General features: G+C 34.4%; 1 protein-coding gene across 1 annotated transcript in view; it reads right to left on the bottom strand.

The window, feature by feature from the left end:
• The window catches only part of TBC1D8B (TBC1 domain family member 8B), a 56,543-nt gene that overhangs the window by 9,828 nt on the left and 25,588 nt on the right, over window positions 1-21,127 (bottom strand). The window contains exons 8-14 of the mRNA XM_082717353.1: window positions 15,439-15,588; window positions 14,721-14,871; window positions 14,044-14,258; window positions 5,955-6,072; window positions 4,724-5,009; window positions 3,630-3,759; window positions 2,816-2,914 (exon numbers count right to left, since the gene is read on the bottom strand). Coding sequence (XP_082573479.1) covers window positions 2,816-2,914; window positions 3,630-3,759; window positions 4,724-5,009; window positions 5,955-6,072; window positions 14,044-14,258; window positions 14,721-14,871; window positions 15,439-15,588 — 1,149 coding nt within the window. The remainder of the gene's footprint in view (window positions 1-2,815; window positions 2,915-3,629; window positions 3,760-4,723; window positions 5,010-5,954; window positions 6,073-14,043; window positions 14,259-14,720; window positions 14,872-15,438; window positions 15,589-21,127) is intronic.

Raw genomic sequence — 21,127 nt, forward strand, 5'->3', positions numbered from 1 at the left:
ATCCCCCTCTGCTAGAATAAAATCATTTTCTTCTTTTTAAAAGAATAACAAAGATAAATACACCAATTTTGCCCTTTAAAGAGGTTGTACATAGACTACAATTCAATTCTACTCTGACATGTACTTTCGCCTTCATCACTTCATACCCAGAGATCATTGCCAAAGGACATCCATTTAATGTCTATAAATATAAGCAACAGTATTCTAAGTCTCCTTCCACATATTCCTCTCTTGCCTCTGAGAAGTCATCAAGTGGGGCTGTCATTAAACACTTCAAAGACATTGGGAGAGATGTGCATTCCCCTCTCTGTGCCAAGTAACATAATCCAATAAGTAATAAACTTAGACAATATGCAGCTTTATCCTACTACATGATGAATAAGCATCAATGGTACAATGAGTTTGGTATTCGGTAAATTTAAAAGAGTAAAGATAAAAGAATTAGTAAAACTGGAAATTAAAAATAAATGAAATAATAAAACACTCAATAAAACAAAGAGGTGATTAATTTAAAAAAAGTAAAATTGGCTAATACCTGGCAAGTGTGATAAAATAAAGCAAAAATAAACATCATTGAGAAGTAAAATGAAAATGTAAACATAGGTATAGAGGTCACTTTTAAAGTGTCCAGCACAGAGGAGGTAGCATTAAATATCTATTGAATGAATTCTAGAAACTTTACACCAAGCTATCTGAAAGTCTAGATGAAATGGATAATTTTCTAGGAAAAAAATTAAAATACCGAAGTAACCCAGGAAGAACAAATTCTGGATAGAACTGAAAAGGTAATAAAAAATTTGCTTTCTACCAAAAGGCAGCAGATCCAGATGGTTTTATAGGCTCAATTACTCAGACTTTCAGGTAATGTATAATTCCTATGTGATCTAAACTATTCTCGGGCGCCTGAGTGGCTCAGTGGGTTAAGCCGCTGCCTTCGGCTCAGATCATGATCTCGGGGTCCCGGGATCGAGTCCCGCATAGGGCTCTCTGCTCAGCAGGGAGCCTGCTTCCTCCTCTCTCTCTGCCTGCCTCTCTGCCTACTTGTGATCTCTCTCTGTCAAATAAATAAATAAAATCTTAAAAAAATTATAAAAAAAAATAAACTATTCTCAAGCATAGTAAAATATAATTTATTTCAAAATTCATTTTATGAAAAAAAATTCATTTTATGACATGAGTGCAACAGTGATATGAAAACTAAAGTTAGCACACACACAGAAAGAAAACTGTAAGCCAGTGTCACTTTAACACAGATGTAAAGAACATAGCTATGTAGCAAAATCATCAAAACAGAATGTTAAAATAACAATATGACATGACCAAATAGGATTCATTTCAAGAATCCAACAGAAGCCTAACATTAGGAATTCCTTAATATAATCCACTACATTAACAAAGCAGGAAAAATATATAATCGCAAGATATGGAAAGTTCTTTTGATCAAAGTTAACATTCAATATTCATTTTTTAAAAATGTTTGAGCCTGAGTGAATCAGTAAGGCTCCTGGTCAACAATAGGCTACTAGTATGGTTGACCCTTGGGGGTTAGGAGCACTGAATACCCCCCCACAGTAAAAAATCAACATATAACTTTTGACTCCCCCAAAACTTAACTACTAATAGCCTATTATTGACCAGAAGCCTTACTGATAACCTAAACAGTGGATCAACACATATTTTGTATGTTATTTGTATGTATTTATATGTATATTATATACTGTGTTCTTAAAATAAGCTAGAGAAAATATTAAGAAAATCATAAAAGAAAATACATCCACAGCACTATATTTATCAAAAAAGATCCACGTATAAATGAACCCACATAGTCCAAACCTATGTTGCCCAAGGGTCAACTGTACTTAATTTTTTGGGAAGTCAAAAGTAATAGGTGGATTTTTGAGTGCACAGGGAACTGGGGCCTCTAACCTCTATGTTGTTCAAGGGTCAACTGTATAGTATGTCCATACTATGGTATATTTTCAGTATGTTAAGAGAAGTAAGGGAGGTCTATATGTACTGATATGCAATGACCATCATATATTTCTGAGTGAAAAAAGTAAGCTGCAGAACAAAGTAACTGATATGATCTCATTTAAAAAACTATATCACCCCCCCACACACGAAAACCAAAACAAGGGGGCTTATGCCAACTACATCACAGTAACATCATTGAATTATTTAATTGAAAGCTAAACCTAGAATCTTCAAAAATGTTTTTTTTCCCAGACTGGCATCTCTGAGGACATGGTCTTTAAGCAAGTAGTTTTACAAAAACAGTACATGCTTATGATAAAAGCTCAAACAGAAGGATGCATACACAGCCAAGTAAAACTCTCTCCCTTCCAACCAGCAATTTATTAATCCCATTCACCAGAGGCAACCAATGCTAACAGCTTCTTATGCAGTCACCCTAATATTGAAAGTAGAGTATTTAAAACACAGTTTTATATCTTTTTCACTGTATCTTAGATTTCTGAGGATAATAATATATATTAGCAGCACTGACTGCTATGTAGGTCCGCTGTTCTTACTGATGCAGCACATCACAAATATGTTATGCTTAAATGCCTGTATCATAATATTCAACAGTAAAGGTCAAATAACAAAACATTTTGGAGAAATCAACATAATTCAACTAGAAGAGAATAATTTACTTCCTCTCAAAAAAATTTAGAGTAAGCTAAGCTGTGGCAAGAATCTAGCTCAAAAATTTAGTTATATTCATTTTTTTGCATGCAATGTCAATTTTTTAAAGGAAGTTGGAAAAAAAACTGTTACTCCAATTGCTTCTCCCTCATTGGGTAGAGATACTCACCACATTTTGCTTTGTTGTTTCCTCTAGGGTCTGTATGACATATAACCTATTTCGACAGCGCATGCTGTGTATATCTTCATAGCGAATATTACCATATTTCTGCAAAAAATATGATTTCAGTAGATACTCATTCATAATAAATATCCACTTATCCTACAATTGAATTTCATCAGACTCAATTCTCAGAGGCCTTGGTTCTATTTCTAGCTATTTTCTTAACTTGTTCAGTGGTTATGCCAATTTTCACCTCCCACATTTCAGTTTTTCATATATTTACTGGAGAGAATTCCACCTACTATCTGTCTAGACTAAGTACAAGAACATAGGAAAAAATTCTTAGTCTCTAAGAAGAGAATAATTTTCACCTTTTTATATGGTGATAGATATTTAAAAGTGGTCATTACCTGTGAAAGCAAATGAATTTCGTTTCATTTAAAGAATAGCGAACTGAAGCACAGGAGGCTATATAATCTAGGAACAGTTCACAGAAATCACTTTTATACAATGGACTATTACTCAGTCATAAAAAGAAGGAAGTCTTGGCATTTGCAACAACATGGATGGACCTGAGGGTATTATGCTAAGTGAAATAAGTCAGACAGAGAAAGACAAATATGACATGATTTCAATTATAAGTAGAATCTAAAAAATAAACAAAACAAAATTCAGACTCATAAAGTGAAATTGGATTTTAAATTATGTCTTTACTTGTATTATCATCTTACTTTTAACATGCCACTAGAGATAGAACTAGAGTACCAATCATTTAAATTATACTATGCAATTATATTTGTGGTATTAAAAAAAAACTTACCTCATTTGACTCTCTAATCAAATCTGTAATATCCACTTTCATATGACTGCTTTTTTCATCACTCACATTTGAACCCTGCTGAACACTTGAAGGCAATGGGCTATCCTTATTAGTGACATTGTCAAAGAACCTATCCAAAAATAACAGTATACAAGAATGAGTGGAAGTAAAATGCAAGAGGAAGTAACAGCTAATTTCTCCCTAGTTAGTTAGAGGTTAGTGTCAACTGAGAGAACAGAGGATGGTCTTATGAAGAAGTGGAATTTGAAGGTGGTTAGGAATTAGGAGGACAAGGGAGCAGGGAATGGGATGGTGAAATTATTTCAGAGGCAGGGAGGAGAGTACAAGGAAAGCAAACAGGCTCAGAGAGTACTCAGCAAACACCACATAGCCCAGTAAGGGTGGAATATAGGCTATGTAGAGGCAGGAGAGGAGAAATAAGAAAGGTACACTGAGGCCTTAACACAGAGTATTCTGAATGTTCTGAATGCTCTCAGTGTTTAGCTTTTATTCTGTACAAAATGGTATTTGATGCATCATTCCAGCAGTTACCCTCATCAAATATTCATTCATTTAGCACACACATATATGGTATACACACACACACACACACACACACACACACACACTACACAAGTGCTCCAATATAAAATAACATTCACAGAAAAAGCACTGGATAAATAAAACTCAGCCTACCTGACTGAAATTGCTTGAAAGCCAGAACAATTTCTTCCACTGGATATTTAGCATTATTAACTACTCTTCCCCCTTCAAGTCACTTTTACACAATAACACTTCATGGCTCAACCTGGGACTATGAAAAGTCCCAGCATACTGAACCAACAATAGTAGTATAAATGTGTATGTTACCAAGTGGTTTACTTCAAAAGGGATTTACTCTTATTGTATTCTATTTGGAAATAGAGAAGGGGACTTTAGTCCTAGATTTTTCATGCAACTAGCTCTGTGGCATTGGGCAAATTGTTTGAAGTTTCTAGGGCTCAGTTTCCACATCTATAAAATAAAATAAGGGAGCTGAACAACATCATCTCCAAGCGGCTCTCCAGACTGAAACACTATGATTCTGACAGTACCTGTTTAAAGCTGTCACGGCTTCAGCATCATCTTTACATGTGAGCAGTTTGTCCAAATTATAGTCAAGTATTGCCAATCCCAGCTGTAAAATAGCCTTTATTCCATCATAGAAGAAGCAGTCCACCACATTCACAGCACTTTCAATAGGCAGCACACTAATAAAAAGTGTGAGGAACCATGAGAGAGAAACTGAGGAAAAGAATGTCATATCAGTCATGTGTTCTGTCAGCTGGGGAAGGTGATCCCTGATAAGTTCTTCAAAGACTGCCTGATCCACCAAGGCACCTGGCAAACATAAAAGGAAGTTTAAAAATGAACACTTTCAAAAGGATTTGTTTCTGAGACCTTCCCACTTATTAGTATGCCAATATATCTCATTTCTATTCCTTAAATTATGAAATTCTTCAGTGCCTTTTCTGTATTTCACACATCTCTTTAGCTGCTAGCAAAGTGTCATGCATCAAGAAGCACTTGAGAGCCTCAGTTCAAATTTGTTTGAAGAGTAATTTATTGAATCTTTATTATGTGCAGAAACCTGTAATAGGTACCATAAGAGATATATCAATTAATGAAATAGCCTCATCTTCAAATGGCTTAATATCTGGTAGATCTAATATCTAGTAGATTTATCCAGTAAGATAAATATACAAACTGTAATGAAAGACAATATAATCAATAGCCCAGCCATGATACTGAAGGCTTACAAGGGCACAAAGCAGAGACTACATATGGTATTGTGGTAGTTTCAAAATCTACAAATATCTGATGACTAAAGAAAATATCATATAATTAACTAACCAAGAACTTGATCCTTCTTTCAAATCTGGCAAGTATAAATACAGTTCGTATAAACATGAAGACTTTAAGCTGGTTAAAAATCTACCTTTCATCAAGAAACAATTAACAATGTTCCAGTAGCTCTGGATACTTTAGATCACCACTGTTTCAGCAAAACAGAGAAAGTAAACCTAAAATTTCTATTTAATTAAGAAACGGACCAAGTATTTTCTTAGAAAATCAATGTATTAAACAATCTTTCCAATCATATACTCAGTACAAAAAGCACTTCTCTTCAGCATGTCAGTGAAGAGACATTTTGATACTGCTTGCATTTTATATATTTCAAAACCTAATTGATCAGTTCTCCCATCTGATATGTAATTGGATAGATAACAGACATATAAGAAAAGAAATATGTGCTTATCTATGGGATGTATGTGTGTGTTTTACCAATGATTCGACGGTTAAAATAATCAGGCAACATTCGTTCACACACAGCAACCAGAAGCCAAAAAGCTTCTTCCTCTTTTGCATAGAGAAGCAGCACTGAAGTTAAGATGTTCATTGCCTAAAATTCACAGAAAAAAAATGATAAACAAACAAACAATAAATAAATAAATATTGTTTGGGTGATAATTACATTTCTTCTTCAAACCCTAGTTTTCAGCAATAAAAACTATGAAAAAATAATCATAATGGAAACATATAAGAACTCTGAGCCAGTCCAAAGCAAAACAAGGTGACAGGCTAATATTGGCTGATCAGTTTACTTAAGAGCAAATTCAAAGAAAATAAAGCAGTAATACAAATGTAGAACAAAATAAGTAAAACCTCTATAATCTTAGACTAATTTCAATGAGTAAAATATGTTAATTATCACAAATCTGGGAAAAAAATAATGCTCAAAAACACATTAAAAATTGGAGAAAGAAATTTCATCTGTATTTTTTTTATTGTGCTGTTAGTCACCATAAAATACATCATTAGTTTTTGATGCAGTGTTCCATGATTCATTGTTTATGCACAATACCCAGTGCTCCATGTAATAATACATGCCCTCCTTATTCATCAGTATTTTCAACTACCAACAGAACATCCTTCTATCATCCTCAATTATGTTCAAAATGACGTCAATTATCCTCAACTGTGTTCAAACTAAACTTATTTTTTCTATTAAATAGGATTCTCTTCTTTGCTCTCCTAATTTTCATCATGCTAGAAATCCTTTATCTGCCACATCCAATTTGTCTTTATAGCCTAGAATTTCTTCTTATAAAATGTCTTTTAGATCTGCTTTATCTTCTCTATTCCACCTTTTCTCCTTCTAATCTATCTTGCATACAAATATCAGATCATTACTTTTATATAACATTTGGCCACAGCAAATCCTTTTATTATAAAGGAATAAAACTTTAATATATAGAATCTGGAAAAAATGGAGATGTGTGAAGAAAATTAAATCTCCTGTATCTTACCTACCCAGAGATCACCACTGTTAACAAGTTGATGTGTGTGTGTGTGTGTGTGTGTGTATCTTTTCCTTCCTTTTTCTGCCTTCTAAAATCTGGAAAAAATCTGTTGATTTTTTTCACTAAGCATCACATTATACATTTTTGATGACATTAAATAATTCTTTTCAAACAGTGTATTTAATGACTATAAAATAATCCAGTAAATTGAATATACTCTAAGTTATTTAACCATTCTACTACTGTTGGACATTGGGTTTGGATCCAATTTTTCACCGTTATGTATAACACAGCAATGAACATCTTTGTATATAAATCTTCATCCAACTGTTTTACTCTTTTCTCAGGAAAGATATACAGCAATGAAAGTATTCAATCAAAGAATGCTATTTTTATTTTTTATCTTTAAAGCTTTTATTTATTATTTGAGAGACAGATAGAGAATGCACAAATGGGGGAGAGGGGCAAAGGGAGAGGGAGAAGTAGGCTTCCCACTGAGCATTGAGCCCAAGCAGGGGCTCAATCCCAGGACCCTGAGGATCATGACCTGAGCTGAAGGCAGATGCCTAAATGACTAAGCCACCCAGGAGCCCCAAGAATATACTACTTTTAAAGACATGATATTATTGCCAAATTGTATTACAGAAAGACTACCAATTTATATTTCTGACCAATAGTGTTTGAATGTTTATTTCACTACTTCTTTGCCAATACTAAATACTGAGAATTGAAATAATTATAATTGTCCTTGTTGATTTGATATTGAAAATAGTATTTCATGGTTTTAACTTTAATTTCTTTGAGACTAAACTTTCTTTTTTAGGCCTTATTAATCCATCTGTACTTTTGGTTCTATAACTAATCTTTTCATGTTCATTGCTCATTTTTATATTTTAACATTTTTCTTATAGATTTGTGTACTAAGGATGTCGATTATTTGCTAGATCTGGCACAGTATTTGACCTCAGGTTTAGTTTTTTAAAAATATTTATTTATTTATTTGAGAGAGAGAGAGGAAGAGAGTGTGCCCAAGCACAACAGGTGGGGGCAGGGTGTGTGGTGGGGAGTGGAGGGGGTAGCTGGGTGGAGGGAGTGACAGAGATAATCTCAAGCAGACTCTTTGCTGAGCATGGAGCCTGATCTGGGGCTGATCTCAGGACCTGAGATCATAACCTGAGCCAAAACCAAGAGTCAGTCAGATGCTGAACTGACTGAGCCACAGAGGCGCCCCTCAAGTTTACTTTTTACTCCATCAAGTTTCCTATTCAAGAAGTCATAATGGGTGGGGTGTCAGTGAAAATGGCAGAGTAAGTCCTTCTGAAAATGTTCTCCTCTATACAGGCAACAAGAACACTGGCTAATATTGTCAGAATCAATTTTTCAGAACTCTGGAAATTAACTGAAATCTTAAAACAATTCAGAAAGCATTTATTTAATAAAATGGCTGAATCTCATTAAAAAGTGAGCTCTTTGGCATTTTAAATTGCCCTATACCCAGCCTCCCTCCTCAGCTTCATAGTGGTCTTAAAAACCAACATTTCAGCAATCGTGGTTAAAAACACCTAGCAGCCAGCCACCTTACAGAACAGACAGGGGCTAGAGCTCTTTAGGAGCTCCATTTCCACATAATTGTCATTATTTGACCTCTCTGATGGTTTCCTTCCACTGAAAGACCCCACTCACAAGGCTGCATTTACTTGACCTAACACAGGGTTCATGGTAAGCAAAGAGCCTTTCCCCAGAGTGTTTGTTGAAAACAACTGGAGACAGTTGTTGAACACATCTGTGGCTTGCTGAGGCAGTGGTTAACAGCTGGGTCAAACGACAGACTAAGAAAGGGTTAAAATGAAAAGCTGGGGAATGAGATATCCATAGGGGTACTAACCAAAAAATAAAAAGCAGAGAGAGAAAGGACTTAAATTATTAAAATCAGAAAATAGTGAACATTATTACCAATCTTAACAGAAATAAAAAGGACTATAAGGGAATGTGCTAACAAATTAGATAACCTAGATAAAATGGATAAATTCCTAGAAAAACACAAACTACAGAGACCCAATTAAGAAGAAATAAAAAAATCTGAATAGACTTATAACAAGCAGAGACTGAATTAGTAATGAAACAATTTCCTGCAAAGAACCCTCTAGGAACAGATAGCTTCATTAGCAAATTCTACCCAACATTTAAAGAAGAATTAACATTAATTCATTATAAACTCTTAAAAAAACAGGAGAGAAAGAAATACTACCCAGCTCATTCTTTGAGGCCCTGATGCCAAAACCAAAGTTATCTCAAGAAAACTATGTATCAATATATTTTATGAAAATAAATTCTATGTTCAAATTTATGAACAAAAAATTCTAAACAAAACACTAGCAAACTGAATCTAATAACACATAAAAATAATTATACACCGAGACCCAGTGAGATTTATCTTGGAAATACAAAGTGGTTCAACATGTGAAAATCAATCAATGTACTATAGGATATTAATAGAATAAAGGGAAAAAAATCACATGATTATCTCAATGGACAAAAATCGTTTGACAAAAATCCAACACCCTTTCATGATAAAAACATTGAAAAGAGTAGGAGTATATGGAAACTTCCTCAACCTAATAGAGAACCTACAAAAAACCCACAGCTAACATCATACTTAATGATGAAACACTAATTGCTTTCCCCTAAGATAAATCGTAAGACAGGAATATGCATTCTCACTACCTCTCTTCAACACTGTACCAAAGGTTATAGCCATGTCAATTAGTCAAGAAAAAGGAAAAAAAAAGATATCCTGATTGGAATGGAAGAATAAAAATATCACCATTCAGAGTCTGATTTTATATGTAGAAATTCTAAGGAATCCACAAAAAATCTACTAAAACTTAATAAGCTCAGCAAGATTGCAGTATACGAGATTAATATATATAAATATCAATCTTATTTCTATATGCTGGCAGTGAACAATTCAAAAATTAAATCAAGAAAACAATTCTATTTACTATATCAAAAAGAATAAAATATTTAGAAATAAAATTAACAAAGGAAATGCAAGGCTTACGCAGTAGAAACTATAAAACAACTTTGAATGAAATTTAAAAAGAACTAAATAAATGGGAAAGAAAGATATCCTGTGCTTGTTGATTAGAAGACTTAATTGTTAATATGTGGTATTCCCCAAGTTCACCTACAGAGTCAATATAAAGGATTATCAAAATCACAACTGGCTTTTTCTTTTCTTCCCAGAAATTAACAAGCTAATACTAAAATGCATGTGGAAATGCAAGGAACCCAAAAGAGCCAAAACAATCTTGGAAAAGAATAAAGATACAGGACTCACATTTCCTTACTTCAAAAGTTACCACCTAGCTGTAGTAAAGAAAAAAAGTGTGATACTAGCATAAGAACAGAAATATAAATCAATGAGACAGAATTCCAAGTCCAGAAATAAACCCTAATATTTATGGTCAACTGATTTCCAACAAGGGTGCTAGGGTGATTCAATGAATGAAAGAATAGTTTTTTCAGCAAATAGCACTGGAACAACTGGTTATCCACAAGTAAAGTAATGAAGCTGAACTCCCTCCATACACCATATACAAAAATTAACACCAAATAGTTCAGAGACCTAAATTTAATCATCAAAACTATAAAACTCATAGAAGAAAACATAGTAAATCTTTTTAAGCTTGGATTAGGCAGTGGCTTCTTAGACAAGACATCAAAGGCACATACAACAAAGAAACACAGATAGACTGGACATTATTAAAGCTTTAAAAAAAAACTTTAACAGATTAAATTAAATCAAGTTAAAACTTTTGTGCTTTAAAGGACACCATCAAGAAAGTGAAAGGACAACATACAAGGTAGGAGAAAAATTTGCAAATATTATATATGATAAGGGATTGGTAACCAGAATATATAAAGAACCATTAAAACTCAACAGTACCAAGATAAAGAACACAACTTTACAAACGGGCAAGGGATTTGAATAGCTTTTTCTTCAAAGAAGATATATAAATAGTCAATAAGCATATTAGGGAAATGCAAATCAAGACCACAATGAACTACCACTTCACATTCACTAGAATGGCTATAATCAAAAAGAGAGACAATAAAAAGTGTTATTAAGGATGTAGAGAAATTGGAACCCTCAGTACATTGCTGGTGGGAAGTTAAAATGGTGCCGTCTCTGGGAAATAGTCTGGCAGTGCCCCAACATGTTAAACATAGAGTGACCATATAATTCAGCAATTCCACTTCTAGGTATATACCCAAAATAATAAAAAAAATGTCTACACAAGAAGTTGTACATGAATATCCATGGCAGCATTATTCATAATAGCCAAAATATTGAAATAACCCCAAATGCCCATCAACCATTGAATAAACAAATATGGTATATCCATACAATGGAATGTCATTCAGCCATACAAGGAATGAAGTAATAATGCATGATATAAAATGGATGACCCTAAGTGAAAGAAAGTAGACACAAAAGATCATACATTTTATCATTCCATTTACATAAAATGTCCTTAACAAGCAAATTCACAGAGGTAGAAAAGTAGATTAGTGATTGCCTAGAATTGGGGATGGGGTGAATGGGGAGCAACTTAATGGATATGGGGCTTCTTCTGGGGGTGAGGAAAGTGTTTTGGAATTAGGTAGTAATAGTGGTTGCATGACATTGTGAATATAATAAAAACACTAAAGGGTCAAGTTTGTGGTATGTGAGTTATATCTATCTCTCTCTCTATAGATAATCTCCCCCCCCCCCCTCTCTCTCTCTCTCTATGAGAGAGAGAGAGAGAGAGAGAGAGAGAGGGGGAGATTAAAGGAAAGGAAAGAGAAAAGAGAGGAAGGGAAGAAAGAAAAAGAAGAAAATAGATTAAATAGATGGAAAGAAAGGAGGGAGGAAGGACAGAGTGAAAGATAAATAAAGCTAGCCAGTTAGTCCTAATGAGTCAGTATGGCTTACATGGCTTCTTGATCAAAAGAAACAAAACCTGCTTATCAGATTTAGAGTTTTCCCAGGCTTGAATGAATCTCCATGATCTTGTCCCACACAAACTTATTTACTTCTTTGATTCCAGAATCAACCTAGCCAGCCTGATCTCCATGACAGGCTTATTCTCACCTGAATGGTATTGCTTATATTGTTACCTTAACTCAGAATAACTTTCCTCTTGCCCTCCATGTTTCTAACCTTATTCTCATCTTTTAGAGAGTTTTATTTATTTATTGAGGGAGTGACTGAGAGAGAGAGAGTACATGTGTGTGAGCGGGGCAGAGGGAGAGGGAGAGAGAGCACTTCAAGCAGACTCTGCTGAGCATGGAGCCTGACATGGGCCTGATCCCACGACCCTGAGGTCATGACTGGAGCAGAAACCAAGAGTCAGATGCTTAGCTGACTGAGCTACCCAGGCGCCCTCTAATCTTTAAGAAGTCAAAAGCAAGTGCCACCTACTCTGAAGGTGGCTCTACACTACTACATATAGATAACGTCATAGACTCTGTGAGTGTTCATTCTTTGAGGAAAGAAGCACTATGCTTCTTACCTCTCAGAGATCCTTAAATACCCTAAATACTTGTGATTTAGGTGATTCATTCACTTAAATTGCTTTTTAAAAAAATTCTCTATTGATAAGATTAATGAATAGATAGGATTGATACATAATCATTATGAGTGCTCAGCTGATTATAAAGGAATGTGTGGCTGAGAGTACTAGCTATCCATCACAATCCAATCTCCCATTTTTCCATAGAATCTGGACACATATACGCTGTTACACTCTATTTTGCAGACTTTTTTATAAATAGGTGTGGCCATAAGTCCAAGATCCTCCAACATAATGTGGATGAAGTGATGTATGCACATTCTAGGCCTTACAAGCCAATAAAATCTACCACAATTGTTTCTCCATGCTCTCTCCTGACTCCTGTGAGGGTAATGGCAATGAAAGAGCACCTTGGAAGCCATGTTTTGAAGATGACAGGGCCTGCTGTCAGCAAAAGTCCCTGAATAATTTCATAAAGGAGAGCTGCCTACTGACTTAAATACTTGCTCTTCTCTATTTATTCCTTTGAGGAAATTTCTATTGTGTTTAAGCTATTATCTCTTTGAAATTATTTTTGTTAGCAATCTAGCATCCCTAATTAATACAGTGTGCTCCTAAAGGATTTTTTTCAATGATTTCCCCCACTACCTACAAAAAAATTCAAACTCCTGACCTATCCCAATCTACCTTATTGATTTTTTTCTCTACTTTGCTTCATTCACCCTACATTTCTACTAAACAAAACATGGTTCTATATATAATCCATGTTTACCTCCCTGTGTTTTTTTTATAATGATCCCTTTACCTAGAACATTCTTTCATTCCAGCTCCATACATCCAAAATTCACCAATTAGCAAGACCTAAAAAAGCGACCTCTTCCCTGGGGCCTTTTCTGATTCCTCCAGATGAAAATAATTTATCCCTATTATAAATCTTAATAGAACTTCACGTTTCTTTAATTTTGCCCACTTGTTTATTTGCCAAAGAGTATGTTTTAATACTTACTCATCTGTAAGTTTCAAGGGCAGGCTCCTTATATGATTCATCTTTATAGTCTTAAGCACTTAGTACAGTATCTTTTTTTTTTTAAAGATTATTTACTTATTTATTTGACAGATCACAAGTAGGCAGAGAGGCAGGCAGAGAGTGGGGGGGAAGCGGGCTCCCCACTGAGCAGAGAGCCCAATGCGGGGCTCGATCCCAGGACCCTGGGATCATGATCTGAGCCCAAGGCAGAGGCTTTAACCCACTGAGCCACCCAGGCACCCCGGCGCAGTATCTTTTACTGAGCAGAAATTCAATAAATATTTGTTAAATGTAAAAGAAAAATGAAGTAATATCAATTCTCTTAAGTATTCCCACTACCATCCTACTTAGATTAATAATACCTCCCATCGATCTCAGGCTTCTCTGTCCTTCTTATCACAATTTTCAAATTAATGGAGCTCTATTTAATGTGATTTTACGATTGGAACATACACACAGATGGGTTCATAATGAAGTCATACCTGGCAGTATCCAATTTTAGGATTCCTGTATGCATAAGCAGTAAGCACCCGCCTCAGAGCAGATATGCCAGTGTCACTCTGAAAGGCTGGGTGTTCAGGCAGGGAGCGACGCAAATCACGTTCAATTTCTTCAGTAGCCAAGTTGCAGGTCCCTAAGGACTGCTCAACCACTTCAGCATAATAGCCAGGATTAGCAGCCATGTCATTAACAGCACCTGTATAGATGATTGCATTAACATACAAAAGAAGAAGAATGTAATAAACCTACTCTTTGCATATATACATAAAGAATCGGATTACTTTAAATTTAGCTTTGTACTCAAGTGATGTCCTAGTACAAACAAAAGAAAAGGCATCACTAGAATCTATAACACTGGGATACCAATTTTATCCAATTGAATTTTCACGAACTGTTTTTTCCCATTTAAGTTTCCTTTGAAGGTAGAGATAGAGATACCCCCAATTAGCTGTATCTTGCCTAATAAACTAATTTGCTCAAATAATAGATTTGTGGATACACAGGTAAATACACAGAACTACCTTATTCTTTTTGACTAATCTGAATTCATGATGAATGAGACTTTATTCTAGCCATCCTTATAATTATTTTTACTTAGTGTATAACTTCTAGAAGGGGCATAGCTAATGTCTATTAATAAAGTGAATATATGTAATACCTGAAAAAAGCATCCAGAGCTCTCCTCTTAAGGTCTCTGGAATCCCTCTTACAACCAGGTCTCGAGTCTTTTTGGTCCGAAACATGCTAACACCACGCCCACATTCTGTAAATAGAATGTTCCATGACTGTTCCTTCATCTTTTCTTTCAACTGTAACAAAAAATCAACCAAGGAAACACGGTGAGAAATTAACTTCTTTCAAACAATCTGAAAACTCTCTTCACTGTGAAACAATACTTATGGAAATCAAGAACACAGAAAATCAAAATCAGTATTCACAGAGGGGTCAAACACTGGACCACTCGTCACAACTCTTCTGAATCCATATGAGCATAACAGCTTTAATTTGCTATTTTAATTCTTATCCAAACTCACATAAAAATGGGAAAAGCATCAATACTTCAGTGATAAAGCTCTGAATCATCATTATCCCCCAATCACCTTGATTTTAGGATTATTGACAACCTATGCAAATAAAACCCAATGTTCAATTTTTATTAATTCTTGATAACAGCCCTTTTGTTTTTTTATTTGTTTTTTTTTTCTGTAATAGCCCTTTTGTGTAATGGAATGAAAGAAGTCACACAATAGTACCTGCTAGAAAACGTTTTCAAGCACCAAAAGAAGTTTTCAGTTGTGATACCTTCTAATCTGCTCTAAGATTTTTATTTTTGATCAACTGTTTCAGTCATAGATTCAAGTATTTTGTTTTCCTACCATTTTGGAATTAAGAGTCTCCAAATTCTGAGGGTGAAATACTGTCATTAAGGCTTCGGTGTTCACAGTTTTACTGCATTCTCTCTGACATGTCAAAGATTGTACCTCAGTATTATCAGATGGATCTGTAGAATCAGAGCTAATAGGAACCTGAAAAAGATAAAATGTAAATTGTCCCAAATGTATGCTTAAAAATTTCTGCAAGAAGAAAATGTACTAATGCTTTATGTGTCATTTATAAACCACAATCTACATAATAAAGATTAAAGCAATGTCTCACATTGTTTTTCTATCAAAATCAGAGATGTCAACAAATCAACATCTGGACTCATATGCATACTCAGGACTTCAGTGAACCCACTCCCTTACAAAAACAACAAAATACTGGCAAAAGATTTTAAAAGTACCAGTTCAGAACACTGGAAATTTACCAAAGGCACAGAACGAACTGAAAAACATCGATTACAACTGAAACTAATGAAGCGCAGTAGGAACACCAGATTCCGTGAAGTTTTGTCTTAAGGCTAGTGTCATCATCCCTCCCTCCCAAGCTCAGAGGTGTGGTAGCCATGAAAGCCTGCGTTAACACAGCCAATGGATCTTTCCGAGCTTCATTAAATTCCCCCTCCCCAAGAACAGTATTTTGGCCCAAACAAACAGCTCCCTAGAAAATCTCCATTCCAGAGTGGCGTTATCATTTGATTTGATTCAGAGCTCAGGTCTAGGAAAAAATCCTCATTCCCCAGGGCCTTTGAGAAAGCCAGGGTAATCAGCTGATAACATCACAGCCTCCGAAGGCTATGATTTCAGTTTGGAGCAAACAAGAGTCTGGCTAAAAATCTAAAAGGAAGATCTGGATAACTAGGTAAACGCAGGGAACTTTGAAAGATTGTAAAGTATTCTTGAGGATCTAGATGTATGTATGCATGTACAAGGGTGTGAAACTGCCCAGGAAAGAAACGGGACATTGGAAGGCCCCAGTCACTCAATTCTGGCTGATTTTGAAGGTAAGTAAGCAATGAAACCTAGGCTGGATTTATAAACTGCATGAAGTTTGAGATATAACTTCACGTAAAAATTTCCCTGGTAAAAAGTAGAAACTTAATGGTTCAAGGCATCTATAAGGAGCTCTTCTGATCCATCACTGGCTGACCACCAATTTATACTGATTCATGGGGGTAATCCATAAAAGCCAGGTTTAAAAATAAAAACAAGAACTATTAAAAAAAAAAAAAAAAAGCAACCAACAGAAAATGGCTTCGAGAGGGCCCAGCTCCTGGATTTTGTAAACTAAGAATGTAAAGTAGCTATTGTAAATATATTAAAAGAATGAAAGGAAATTATGTTTTAAAAAATAAAAGACCAAGTTAAAAAGTGGGCAAAAAATCTGAATAGAGACCTCACCAAAGAAGATATAAAGATGACAAATAATCATACAAAAATGCTCAATATTATATCATTGAGGAAATGCAAATTAAAAAAAAACAATGAAATACTATTGGCTATTATAATGGTTAAAATCCAAAACACTGACAATAACAAGTACTTGTGGCTGAGGATATGGAAAAAGAACTCTCATTAATTACTGGTAGAAATGTAAATGGTACATCCACTTTGGAAGATCGTTTGGCAGTTTCTTAGAAAGCAAAACATAGCCCTACCATATGAATCAGGAATTGTGCTCCTAGGTATATAACCAAGTAGTTGAAAACGTATGTCTACATAAAAATCTGCATGTGAATGTTTATAGCAGCTTTATTCACAGTTGCCAAAAATTGAAGGCAAATAATGTGTCAAGAGGTGAATGGATAAACACAGTGGTATATCCAGATAATGAAATATTTTTCAGCAATAAAAAATAGACTATTAACAAAACATAAAGAAAAAGAAAATTTGAACTTACTAATAACATGTAAGGGCACTGAATCTGTAATCCAAAACCTCCCACCAGAGAAAAACCCTGGACCAGATGGCTTCATGGGTGAATTCTATCAAACATTTAAAGAAGAATGAATGCCAATCCTTCTCAAATTCTTCCAAAAAAGTGAAGGGGATGGGAACACTCCCAGACTAATTTTACAAGGCCTGCATGCCCTTGATATTAAAGCCAAATAAGAACACTACAAGAAATTATAAGCCAAAATCTCAATGAGTACAGAGGCAAAAATTCTCAACATACTAGCAGATCAAATTCAACAGCACATTACAAGGATCATATACCATAATCAAGGAGAACTTATTCCTGGGAAGCAAAGATAGTTCAACATACACAAATCAATAAATGTGATATACCACATGAATAGAATAAAGGATAAAAATCATCTGATCATACCCATAGATGCAGAAAAAACATTTGACAAAATTCAATATCCTCTCATGACTAAAAACTCTCAACAAAGTGGGTATAAAAGAAATATAACCCAATATAATAAAGGTCATATATGGCAAGCCCACAGCTAACATACTCCAAGGTAAAAGGTTGAAATCTTTTCCTATGAGATCAGGAACAAGATATAGTTGCCTAGTCTCACTACTCCCATTCAACATAGTACTACAGGTTCTAGCTAGAGCCATCAGACAAGATAAAGAAATAAAATATGTCCAAATAGAAAAGGAAGAAGTAAAATTGTCTCTGCTGACTAAAATGATTTTGTCTACAGAAAACCCTGAAGACTCTACCGAAAAACTACTACAACTGATCAATGAATTCAGTTAAGTTGCCGAACACAAAATCAATGTACAGAAATCTGCTTCATTCCTATACACTAACAATGAAGCAGCAGAAAGTGAAATTAACAAAACAATTTCATTTACAACTGCAACAAAAACAATAAAGTAGAAATAAACTTAACCAAATAGGTGAAAGAACTGTACTCTGAAAACTATAAAACACTGATCAAAGAATTCAAGACAACACCAAAAAATGGAAAGATATTCCAGGCTTATGGGTTGGAAGAAAGAATATTGTTAAAATGTCTTTTTTACCCAAAGCAATCTACACATTTAATGCAATCCTTATAAAAATTCCAACAGCATTTTTTACAGAATTAGAACAAACAATCCTAAAATGTGTATGGAACCACAAAAGACTTCAAAAAGCCAAAGCAATTTTGGAAAAACAAAACCGAAAGTATCATAATTCTAGATTCCAAGTGATATTACTAAGTGGTAGTAATTAAGACAGCATGGTACTGGTATAGATACACAGATCAATGGAATTTAATGGAAAACGCAGACATAAACCCACAATTATAGAGTCAATTAATCTTCAACAATAGAGGAATGAATATCCAATGAGAAAAAGTCTCTTCAAAAAATGGTGGGAAAACAGGGCGGCCCCATGTAAAAGAATAAAACTGGACCACTTTCTTACACCATACACAAAAATAAACTTAAAATGGATTAAAGATCTAAATGTGAGACCTGAATCCATAAAAAATAATTGAAGAGAGTATAGCAGTAATATCTCTCACGTCAGCTGTAGCAACATTTTTGTAGATATGTCTCCTGAGGAGAGGGAAACAAAAGCAAAAATAAACTATTGGGACTGCATCAAAATAAAAATTTCTGCACAGTGAAGGAAATAATAAACAAAACTAAACGGCAACCTACTGAATGGCAGAAGATCTTTGCAAATGACATATCTGACAAAGGGTTAGTATCCAAAATATATATAGAACTAAAACAACTCAATACCCACAAAACAAACAATGCAACTTAAAAATAGGCAGAAGACATGAACAGACATTTCTCCAAAGACATCCAGATGGCCAACAGACACATGATAAGATGCTCAACTTCAGTCATCATCAGGGAAACGCAAATCAAAACTATAATGAGATATCAGATACCTCACACGTGTTAGAATGGTTAAAATCAACAACACAAGATATAGTGTTGGCAAGGATGTTCAGGAAAAAGGCACCCTCTTGCACTGTTGGTGGGAATACAAACTAGAGCAGCCACTCTGGAAAACAGTATAGAAGTTCCTCAAAAAGTTAAAAATACAACTATCCTACTGTCCAGTAATCACACTACTGGGTATTTACACAAAAAATACAAAACCGCTAATTCAAATGGATACAGGCACCTCTATATATATTGCAGCATTATTTATAATAGCCAAACTATAGAAGCAGCCCAAGTGTCCATGAATAGGTTCATGGATAAAGAAGGTATATAAATATTATATATGTAATATTTCACTATATGAAATATTATTATATGAATCATTATATAAGTATGTTATATATACTACATATGAATATATGTATTGTGTATGAATATATATATGTGAATAATGTGAAATATTTCATATAATGAAATATTAAATATACATTATACATAATATATAAAATATTATATAATGAAGTGTGCAAAATATATATAATGAAATATTATTTAGCCATAAAAATGAATGAAACCTTGCCATTTGCAACAACATGGATAGAGCTAGAAAGCATAATGAGGAGCAAAGTAAGGCAGTCAGAGAAAGACAAATACCACATGATCTCACTCATAATGTGAAATTTAGGGAAAAAACAAATAAGCAAAGGAAAAAAGGAAAGAGAGAGACAAACCAAAAAACAGACTGTTGGCAACAGAGAACAAATTGATGATTACCAGAGAGGAGGTATATGGTAGATGGGGCAAATAGGAAACGGGGATTAAAGAATACACTTAAAAAAAAAACATTTCCTAGCAAACCAGTATACCGACTGGTATTTTGTAAATACTCTTACTAAAACCTCTAAAAATGGGTAAGAGAAACCAGAAAACCTTAGAACTCTGACATACATCTGAAAAGATGATAAACTCATTTTGAAACAAAATCCTTTCTTTACCATTGATCATACCTAACTACTAGAGACACCTGAGAGTTTTGGGGGGAAATGCCAGTTCTTTGGGTATAAGAGACACAGATAGATTGAGGAGAAAGAAAGAAAAGCAGAGCATTAAATCTAACACAGGGAATGAATCTGGAGTGGAACAGGACAGGAAAAAAGTGATATAACAAGAATATGGAAGCACTGTGAGAGAAACTACCAGGACTACAGGTTTTACCGTGTCCTCAATATCAAACTAAGGAATATCTTGGGCACACACCTGAGGAGAATGAAAGATTATAAAGTTGGGGCATGAAAATTCTTGATGGTTAACTTGATTCTGGTTCTGGAACTGAGACATATATTTTTTAATTACATGTTTTTATTGTTTTTCCATTATCAAAGAAAAAGCTAGTCTTATCAATACTGCACTGTAACTGACTTAGCTTAATATTTTTAGTTTCTACTCTGGAGAGGTAAAAGCCACTGTAATCCTATCTAAATAAAATAACACAGCCAGTAAAGCCAATGTTGATTTTTTCCTTTGAATTCCTAATTAAAACACAATAGTTATAATGTGATAAGTTTTATCAATCTATTAAAACATGAGTTTCCTAGGCACTGAAAATGAAAATTAATTTGAATTGAAAGTATCTACATTTCCATAGAGGACTCACTAAACATCAAAATCAGTCTCTTAACCATTCTTTGCCAAGATTTGCCTTCTTCAATATTTTACTAGTAAATAGCTTTGCCACTATTTTGCTGTGAGCTATATTATGTAAGTAAGGCTAAGCTACTCGATATTAAATAAAAGATATTTATTTAGACTGGTTTAAAACTGCTGTCTCTCTACAGCAGTC

The sequence above is a fragment of the Mustela nivalis genome (genome assembly GCF_964662115.1).
Source record: "Mustela nivalis genome assembly, chromosome: X".
NCBI lineage: Eukaryota > Metazoa > Chordata > Mammalia > Carnivora > Mustelidae > Mustela > Mustela nivalis.